Consider the following 10,744-nt stretch of genomic DNA (forward strand, 5'->3'; position numbering starts at 1 on the left):
CTACTATTTTGTTATCTTTTAACATTGCCCATCCTGTCGGGCCAATTTCAGCCTTTAAATCAGTAATTAACTTCTGATCCTTTTTATCATATTCAACTATCTCAGGTAGTGGCAAAGATTTTTCAGGAATTAGGCCTAATACCTCACCTTGTTCCGCAGCTTGCCTTGCCTCATGATCAGCTAATTTATTTCCCACTTCCCTGTCAGTGTTACCTTTCTGATGTCCTTTGCAGTGCATAATTGCTACTGCCGACGGAAGTTGTACAGCATCTAGAAGTCGCAAAATTATATCAGCATGTTTTATGACTTTCCCTTGAGCGGTTAAAAGTCCTCGCTCTTTCCAAATTGCCCCATGGGCATGAACTACACCAAAGGCATATTTTGAGTCTGTCCAGATATTTACTCGCAAACCTTCAGCAAGCTCTAATGCTCTTACTAAAGCGATTATTTCGGCCCGTTGTGCAGATGTGCCCTTAGGGAGTGACTTTGCTTCCACTACTTGGTCTGTGGTGGTCACCGCATATCCTGCCATTCGAACTCCATTCCTTACAAAACTGCTCCCATCAATATACCAAGTGTGGTCAGCTTCTTCCAGCGGCTCCTCCTTCAAGTCGGGCCTACTCGCATACACAGTCTCAATGGTTTCTATGCAGTCATGCACGACAGTCTCCATTTCCTGTTTATCAGTTAAAAAGGAAGCAGGATTGATAATAGTGGATGTGACAATTTCTATATCATCCTGTTCCATCAAAACTGATTGATATTTCAAGAATCTTGATGGCAAGAGCCAGTGTCCCCCTTTTTGTTCTAGAACGGAGGTTACAGTGTGGGAAGTGTGCACAATCATCTTCTGTCCCAATGTGAATTTTCGGGCTTCTTGGATAATCAAGACCACGGCAGCTACTGCCCGAAGGCATCCTGGCCATCCTTTGCTTACTTCATCCAATTGTTTGGAGAAGTATGCAACAGCTCGTTTATAAGGACCCAATTTCTGGGCCAAAATTCCCAAAGCTACTCCTTGTCTTTCATACGAGAACAGCCAAAAGGGCTTAGTTACATCGGGCAGGCCCAAAGCTGGAGCCCTCATTAGTTCCAATTTCAGTTCTTTGAATGCCCGCCTGGCTTCATCTGTCCATATTAATTGTGTCAAGCTATTTTTCAACAGTTCATACAAAGGTTTAACCAGAAGTCCATAATTATAGATCCATAATCGGCACCAACCTGTCATTCCCAGAAAGGTTCGAAGTTCTTTTACCGTGGTTGGTTCTGGAGTCCTGCAAATGGCTTCTTTCCGGTCATTCCCGAGCTGTCTCTGTCCCTTAGAAATCACGAATCCCAAGTATATTACTTCTTTCTTCAAGATCTGGGCTTTCTGTAATGAGACTCGGTAACCACTTAGTCCAAGAAAGTTTAACAAACTCACAGTCCATTCTTTACATTCTTCATCCTTTTCTGTGGCTATCAAAATATCATCTACATACTGTAAAAGAGTACCATTTCCTGGAGGTCTTTCCCAGGCCTCTAATTCTTTAGCTAATTGATTTCCAAAGATCGTGGGGCTGTTTTTAAATCCTTGAGGTAACACTGTCCAGGTTAGTTGGGTTTTTCGTCCCGAGTCAGGGTTTTCCCATTCAAAGGCAAATAAATTGCGGCTTTCAGGGGCCAAGGTGAGGCAAAAGAATGCATCTTTCAGATCTAATACTGTGAACCATTCATAAGTTTATTTTAAATTAGTTAGTAAGGTGTATGGGTTTGCCACTACCGGATATAGATCTTCAACTATCTTATTTATTGCCCGCAGGTCTTGTACCAATCGATATGTTTTGCCATCAGGCTTTTTGATAGGCAAAATAGGAGTGTTATACTCTGAAGAGTATTCAATCAATAATCCAAATCTTATGAATTCCTCTATAATACTTTTCACTCCTCGCCTGTCCTCTAATTTCAGGGGATATTGCCTTACTTTGACAGGCTGTGCCCCCACTTTGAGTTTAACAACAACCAATTCTGCATTTTTGGCCTTTCCAGGGATTCCTGATGCCCATACTCCTGGATATACCTGGTCTTTTATTTCCTGTATAATTTCCTGTCCCCTAACCTGTGGTTCAGTGAGGGTCAAACTTAAAATTTCAATGTGGTTTTCTTCTGGTATTTTAAATTCAATTTCCCCTTCATTAAATTTTATTTCAGCATTCAATTGTTCTAATAAGTCTCTTCCCAAAAGTGGTCTAGGAGCTTCAGGCAGGTAGAGAAATTTGTGAATCCCTACACTTTTCCCAATTTTGAATTTCAAGGGTTTCAAAAAGAAAGCTTTCTCGACCTGTCCGGTTGCTCCCACAATATTAACATTTTGTTTACTTATGGGCAGTAACTCCTGATTTAATACTGAAAATGTGGCACCTGTATCTACTAGAAATTCTACAGGTTTTTCTTCTTTCCCTAGCTGTATTTTTACCAAGGGTTCCGCTAGGGAAGATTCCCCTGGTCTCCATCAACTTTCTTCCGTGCTGGCAACTGTCACTGGTTTGCTCAATCTTGGGCAATCCTTCTTCCAATGCCCCATTTGCTTACAATAAGAGCATTGATCTCTCAAGAGGGGTTGATTTCTTCTGGGTGGGGCACTTACACCAGTTCTTACAACTCCTCTCCCCTCATTAGTGTTGTTTATCTGACCCCCTGTGGTGCGCAAGGCAGCCACTGTAGCATTAGCAATTGTTCTGCCCATCATTCTCTCCTTCTGACTGTCTCTGTTCCGATACACTTGCCAAGCAGTCTCCAGCAATTTTTCTAAATCTCTTGCATCTGTTCCTTGCACTTTCTGTAACTTTCTCCTGTTTGGTTGGGGTCCCAGCCAGGATCGGTTATCCACTGTTCCTGGCAGGGTTCCAGTCGAAACCAGAGCCTGTACCTGGGCTCTGGCTGCTCTCACAACCATCTGCTTCTCCGACTCACTAAACACCACATCCAACATTGCATCCACATCCTCCCAATCAGGGTCCTGAGTTTTCACCATCAATTCAAATCCTTTAGCAACCTTTTCAGGATCGTCCCGATAATTCCCTGCAGTAATTCGCCAGCCGTCCAAGTCTGCTAAAGTAAAAGGCACTTTGATTCTAACAGGTCCTCCCACTCCCATTGCCTGCCTTAGAGGGGCCTGTATAATAGGTCCCATTTTACTCCGAGTTCTGGCAGTGATGGGAGAAAATCCGATATCAGTTTCTTCCCTGACTCCTGCCTCCGATTCTTTAACCCCGACTGCACCAGCATCTCCTTCCCTATCACCTTCTCTCTCTGGCGGAGGCAAATAATCCTCCAGCCTTTCATTCTGTGAGCCAACTTTTAAACATCTCTGTCCAATGCTACACGCCGAACAACACCTCTTTAATTTTGTCTTTTGCTTATTTTTCTCTTTTTCTATCGCCAGAACCATAGGGTCCTGGGGTGTTAGATTGATTCCACATTCTTTCTGCCATTCAGGGTGATTTCGCAGGGTGAAAAACATATCGGCATAACCCACTTCATCCCATTTTCCTTCACGGCGTAGAAATAAAATGAGTTGTAACAAAGTATTATACTTTAAAGTTCCATTAAAAGGCCATTTCTCTCCTTCATCTAGCTTATATAAAGGCCACCACTGATTACAATATTTTATCAAGGTTTTACGATCCACACTACCTCCAGGTGTTTCCCCGATATCTTTCCAGTGGGCCAAAATGCAGCCCAAAGGGCTCTTTTTCAGAACTCCACCCTGTTGGTTCCCCATTCTTAAACTTATACTACGCAAAGACAAAGACAAAAACAAAGGCTAGGGCATAAACACCACACACAATTAACAATTACAGCACAGACGCAATAACCACTACTACCTCCCACTGATAACAAATGCCAGCATAAGCTGGTCAGAAACTTGCAAATACGCATATACCAAACATATAGCGTATATCACATACGCATACGTAAACCAAAATCAAATACAAATGCACAAACAAACGACCATACCAATCAATTGATCAATACAACCATGCAACGTAGTAACCAAGTGATTAATACAAATCGTACATGCAATTGTATGCTAGCCTGCGGGGTTCTCACGAACTGCGACTGACGGGTAGCTTCAAATGACCGGTCCCCAAAACCAAAAAGAATGCCTTATTCTTACCAGAGGTCCTTGTCTGCCCCCGCACGGATCCGCCGAATCGGGGAGTCCCTCCAGAGAATTCTCCGGGGCCGGCCAAGGGAGTCTCCGACTCAGGGGGTCCTGCAGCCGGACAGAGATGGTCCCATCTGGGGTGCAAAACTGATACAAAAATTCGCGGATACTATCTTTCAAAGTCCGAACCTCCCCGTAAGAGGAAGCGGAGTATCCAGAAAGTTCCCGAAATAAAACTCAATAGCAACAAAGTCACTATTAAGCAGGCATCCTTTATTACAGCGCTGGGCAGCACTGGGGATTGATCCACCATAAGTGCTCCAGTGATTCAGTAAACTTCCAAAGATTATATACTATAAAGTCATACATATTAATAAGATTCACGAGGATTCATTAACATATGTAAAAGCTCAAGCTGCATGCATAGTTGTCCTTTTAGTGGTCTTTGGGAGTCCTCCAGTGGTCTCTGATCGTCTTCCTCACCTGTCCGCTGGCTGAACTTTGGGTTTCCTTTGCCCATATATAGTCACTGAATGAGCTCCTCGGTCCTTTAGCCTTGGACTGTCACAAGGGGTTGATTTAAACTAGTTCCTCGAGTGCTTATCTCGGCACTGATGTCCTGAGTCTCTGTTATCAATGAATTTACGAGCTTATTCACTATCTTTTTAATCCTGTCTGGCACCAAGTTGCATTCTTCAAAACCCTGAAACTATCTTTGCAAGGGAGGAAACCACAAGAGAACAAGGATGCTTACAATAAGGACTAAGTCAAGGACTGTCAGGGGTTTAGTTCTTTCAATATGCGAAAAGATTATAGCCCTCGTTCAGGTGAGCACATTGTCATCTGGATGCTCTGATGCTGGCATAATCGGGCCAGTAGCCTGGAACTAGAGGGAAAAGAAGCCAAACAATTGGGATCCCTTTCTGGGGAAGGGGGCGTTGACAAAGCAATAGGAAAAAAACCACAAGCCCTCAGCCTCTGGAGGCGACTCCTGTCTGGAGTGAAGGAAAGGTATCCCTTTAAAGAAGATGTTACATATCGCCCAGGAAAATGGACAACTATGGAGAAAGGCATCCAGTATCTAAGGGAATTAGCTGTGTTTGAGGTGATTTATGGTGACCTGGACGATCAACAGTCATCCCAAGATCCAGATGAAGCCGAGTGCACACAACCCATGCGGCGGAAGTTTGTACGGAGCGCACCATCTTCGCATGCAAACTCATTGGCAGTGATGTCCTGGAAAGATGACGAGGCACCAACGGTGGCAGAGGTGATAGATAGACTCCGGGATTACGAAACAAATATCTCTTCCTCGCTCGTCTCTGCTGTGAAGAAACTATCCCAAGAGGTCCAGCAACTCAAAGAAGATATGTCCTACTCCCCACCTTGACAGAGCAGTGTCTCAGCTGTTAGGAATAAGCGTCCTTTGGCTCAAAGGAGGGGATACACACCATGGGCCACCCTATGGTTCTACCTGCGTGACCACAGAGAGGACATGATGAGGTGGGATGGCAAGCCTACCTCGACCCTACAGGCACGAGTACATGAACTGCAAGGAAGAACAGTCATTCAGGGAGGCTCTTCCAGGAAAGCTGCTGCTCCAATTTCCAGTGAACAAGTCCCCAGACAGAGGAGTAGAAGGGCAGATTTTATTTCTAAGTGTAATAGAGGGACTCCTGATTCACATTTGCAGGAAGTGAGTTGTGACTGCCATGATCAGGACTAGAGGGGCCCTGCCTCCAGCCGGGTGGAGGAAAGGGATAACCGGTCTTACTGGACTGTGTGGATCCGATGGCCTGGCACGTCCGACCCACAGGAGTATAAAGCTTTAGTGGACACCGGCGCACAGTGCACCTTAATGCCATCAAAGTATATAGGGGCAGAACCCATCAGCATTGCTGGAGTGACAGGGGGATCCCAAGAGCTAACTGTATTGGAGGCCAAAGTGAGCCTAACTGGGAATGAGTGGCAGAAGCACCCCATTGTGACTGGCCCAGAGGCTCCGTGCATCCTTGGCATAGACTACCTCAGGAAAGGGTATTTCAAGGACCCAAAAGGTTACAAGTGGGCTTTTGGTGTAGCTGCCTTGGAGACGGAGGAAACTGAACAGCTGTCTACCTTGCCCGGTCTCTCAAAGGACCCTTCTGTGGTGGGGTTGCTGAAGGTCAAAGAACAACAGGTGCCGATCGCCACCACAACAGTGCACCGGCGGCAATATCACACCAACAGAGACTCTCTGATCCCCATCCATAAACTCATTCACCAACTGGAGAGCCAAGGAGTCATCAGTAAGACCCACTCACCCTTTAACAGTCCCATATGGCCAGTGCGGAAGTCTAATGGAGAGTGGAGACTGACAGTAGACTACCGTGGCCTGAACGAAGTTCACGCCACCAATGAGCACTGCTGTGCCAGTCATGCTAGAACTTCAATACGAACTGGAGTCCAAGGCGGCCAAGTGGTATGCCACAACTGATATCGCTAATGCATTCTTCTCAATCCCTCTGGCAGCAGAGTGCAGGCCACAGTTTGCTTTCACTTGGAGGGGCATCCAGTACACCTGGAATCGACTGCCCCAGGGGTGGAAACACAGTCCTATCGTTAGCCATGGACTTAGCCATAATGCACTGGAACAAGGTGGAGCTCCCGAACACCTACAATACATTGATGACATCATTGTGTGGGGCAACACAGTGGAAGAAGTTTTTGAGAAAGGTGAGAAAATAGCCCAAATCCTTCTGAAAGCTGGTTTTGCCATAAAACAAAGTAAGGTGAAGGGACCTGCACAAGAGATCCAGTTCTTAGGAATCAAATGGCAAGATGGTCGTCGTCAGATTCCAATGGATGTGATCAACAAAATAGCAGCCATGTTTCCACCAACTAGCAAAAAGGAAACACAAGCTTTCTTGGGCGTTGTGGATTTTTGGAGAATGCATATTCCAAATGACAGTATGTTCGTAAGCCCTCTCTATCAAGTGACCTGGAAAAAGAATGATTTCAAATGGGGCCCTGAGCAACGACAAGCCTTTGAACAGATTAAACGAGAAATAGTCCATGCAGTAGCTCTTGGGCCAGTCCGGGCAGGACAAGATGTAAAACATGTGCTCTACACTGCAGCCGGGGAGAATGGCCCTACCTGGAGCCTCTGGCAGAAAGCACCAGGGGAGACCCGGGGTCGACACACTAGGGTTTTGGAGTCGGGGATACAGAGGGTCCGAAGCCCGCTATACTCCAACTGAAAAAGAGATATTGGCAGCATATGAAGGGGTTCGAGCTGCTTCAGAAGTGGTTGGTACTGAAGCACAGTTGCTCCTGGCACCCCGACTGCCAGTGCTGGGCTGGATGTTCAAAGGAAATGTCCCCTCTACACACCATGCAACTGATGCTACGTGGAGTAAATGGGTTGCACTGATTACCCAGCGGGCTCGAGTAGGAAACCCCAGTCGCCCAGGAATCTTGGAAGTGATTATGGACTGGCCAGAAGGCAAAGATTTTGGATTATCACCAGAGGAGGAGGTGACACGTGCTGAAGAAGCCCCACTGTATAACAAACTGCCAGAAAATGGCAAGCAATACGCCCTGTTCACTGATGGGTCCTGTTGCCTTGTGGGAAAGCACCGGAGATGGAAGGCTGCTGTATGGAGTCCTACACGACAAGTCGCAGAAACTGCTGAAGGAGAAGGTGAATCGAGCCAGTTTGCAGAGGTAAAGGCCATCCAGCTGGCCTTAGACATCGCTGAACGGGAAAAGTGGCCAGTGCTCTATCTCTATACCGATTCCTGGATGGTGGCAAATGCCCTGTGGGGCTGGCTGCAGCAATGGAAGCAAAGCAACTGGCAGCGCAGAGGCAAACCCATCTGGGCTGCCACATTGTGGCAAGATATTGCTGCCCGAGTAGAGAACCTGATTGTGAAAGTACGTCATGTGGATGCTCACGTCCCCAAGAGTCGGGCCACTGAAGAACATCGAAACAACCAGCAGGTAGATCAGGCTGCCAAGATTGAAGTGGCTGAGGTGGATCTGGACTGGCAACATAAGGGTGAACTATTTCTAGCTCGGTGGGCCCATGACACCTCAGGCCATCAAGGGAGAGATGCAACATACAGGTGGGCTCGTGATCGAGGGGTGGACTTGACTATGGATATTATTGCACAGGTTATCCACAAATGTGACACATGCGCTGCAATCAAGCAAGTGAAGCAGGTAAAGCCTCTGTGGTATGGGGGACGATGGCTGAAATCTAAATATGGGGAGGCCTGGCAAATTGACTATATCACACTCCCACAGACCCGCCAAGGCAAGCGCCATGTGCTTACAATGGTAGAAACAACAACTGGCTGGCTGGAAACATATCCTGTCCCCCACGCCACTGCCCGGAACACTATCCTGGGTCTTGAGAAACAAGTCCTGTGGCGACATGGCACCCCAGAGAGGATTGAGTCAGACAACGGAACTCATTTCCGAAATAGCCTCATAGACACCTGGGCCAAAGAGCATGGCATTGAGTGGGTGTATCACATCCCCTATCACGCACCAGCCTCTGGGAAAATTGAACGGTACAATGGACTGTTAAAAACTACACTGAGAGCAATGGGGGGTGGAACATTCAAGCACTGGGATACACATTTAGCAAAAGCCACATGCTTAGTCAACACGAGGGGATCTGCCAACCGAGCTGGCCCTGCCCAGTCAGAAATCCTACATACTGTGGAAGGGGATAGAGTCCCTGTAGTGCACACAAAAAGTATGCTGGGCAAAACAGTCTGGGTTCTTCCTGCCTCCGGCAAAGGCAAACCCATTCGTGGGATTGCTTTTGCTCGAGGACCTGGGTGCACTTGGTGGGTGATGCGGGAGGATGGAGAAATCCGATGTGTGCCTCAAGGGGATTTGATTTTGGGTGAAAACAGTCAATGAACTGCTATATAATACTGTGTGTCACCTCTGTGTTGTATCAATGATATCAGAGTACGAGCCTCCCAACCCATGGAAGATCAACTATGAAACAAGCCGTGCAGCAGTGATGGAACGATGACTGACTCGGTATGCAGCAACCCAACGCCACACACCATCTCTCCCACCCTGAAAGATTGATACGACAGATGGAGCCCAGAGTCATGGACTGGATGAACTCAATGGACATTTTTAATGGGCGTTGTATAGGGAAGGTCCATGAACTAAGGGAATGATGTCTGTGTATTATGTTAAAGGATGGGAAGGGGAGGGGTGGTGGTTGGTACAGTTGTATTGCATCATATGGGACCTGGGCATGGTGTAAATGGTATGGAATAAGGGGTGGAGAATGTGCTGGTTTTGGCTGAGAAGGGGTTAATTCTCCTCACTGTGGGGGTCGGCTACCTTTCCAGCTTCCCGCGCTCTGCCGCGTGTGGGGGGGGGGCTGGGAGGGGCAGGGCCATGGTGGGGACGGCTGACCCTGACTGGCCAATGGCAGGTTCATTCCATACCATGTGACACCATGACCAATATATTGAGCGGGGGGCAGTTGCAGCGCCAGCGCGGAGGCGGCGCGGCGTCGGGTCGGCGGGCGGCGAGCGGCTGCGGCGCGGGCAGTTTGTTCCGGCGGTTCGTTCCCCCTCTCCCCTCCCTTTCCCCCCCTCCCCCGGGGCTTTGCGCCTCTCGTTGTTCTCCTTTACATTGCATTTCTACTGTTGTTTCTTTTAATTTTAATTATTAAACTGTTCTTATCCCAACCCACGAGCGTTACCCTTCTGATTCTCTCCCCCATCTACCGGTGGGGAGTGAGCGAGCGACTGTGTGGGGCTGAGCTGCCGCTAAACCACGACAGCAGTGGTGAGGTTGTGGAGAGAAGTCCAAAAGCGATCAAAAGGGACGTCAGGTCACCGGGGCGATTGGCTGAAGGATCAGGAGCGCAGGTTAGTGTTTTCCTCAATCCTGTCAGCGTCAGGGAAGAATACTGGAAGGAACAGGAAAACTCACCTGATTAACACATGGCTCAGAGACTGGTGCCACTGGTGATATTTTGGATTTTTTGATCATGGGGAGGTTTACACGGCACTGGGCCTGCTGGTGACAGATGGAGTTCACCTATCTCAAAGGGGGAAAAAGATTCTTGCTCATGAGTTGGTGGGGCTCATCGAGAGGGCTTTAGACTAGGTTCGAAGGGGGAAGGGGATATAACCAGGCCCACTAGAGAGGAGACTAGGGGTAGCATGTTGAGGTTGGGGGTGAAATCAATAGCCCAGCTCAAGTGCATCTATGCCAATGCACGCAGCATGGGCAACAAACAGGAGGAGCTGGAAGCCATTGTGCAGCGGGACAGCTATGGCTTAGTCGCCATCACAGAAACATGGTGGGCTGACCCTCATGACTGGAGTGCTGCACTGGATGGCTATAAGCTCTTCAGAAGGGATAGGCAAGGAAGGAGTGGTGGTGGGGTGGCTCTGTATGTTAGGGAGTGTTTTGACTGCATAGAGCTTGACGATGGTGATGAAAGGGTTGAGTGCTTATGGGTTAAGGATGAGGGGGAAGGCCAACAAGGCAGATATCCTGCTGGGGGTCTGTTATAGACCACCCAGCCAGGATGAAGAGGCAGATGAAATACTCTATAAGCAGCTG

General features: G+C 47.7%; 1 protein-coding gene across 1 annotated transcript in view; it reads left to right on the plus strand.

Annotated features, from left to right (window-relative positions):
* LOC104040979 (protein FAM219A) overlaps positions 1–9,245 on the plus strand; it is a 254,391-nt gene extending 245,146 nt beyond the window's left edge. Inside the window, exon 5 of the mRNA XM_064469592.1 lies at positions 9,115–9,245. Coding sequence (XP_064325662.1) covers positions 9,115–9,182 — 68 coding nt within the window. The 3' untranslated portion in view covers positions 9,183–9,245. The remainder of the gene's footprint in view (positions 1–9,114) is intronic.
* Positions 9,246–10,744: the final 1,499 nt, after the last annotated feature.

The sequence above is a fragment of the Phalacrocorax carbo genome, chromosome 19 (genome assembly GCF_963921805.1).
Source record: "Phalacrocorax carbo chromosome 19, bPhaCar2.1, whole genome shotgun sequence".
Taxonomy (NCBI): Eukaryota; Metazoa; Chordata; class Aves; order Suliformes; family Phalacrocoracidae; genus Phalacrocorax; species Phalacrocorax carbo.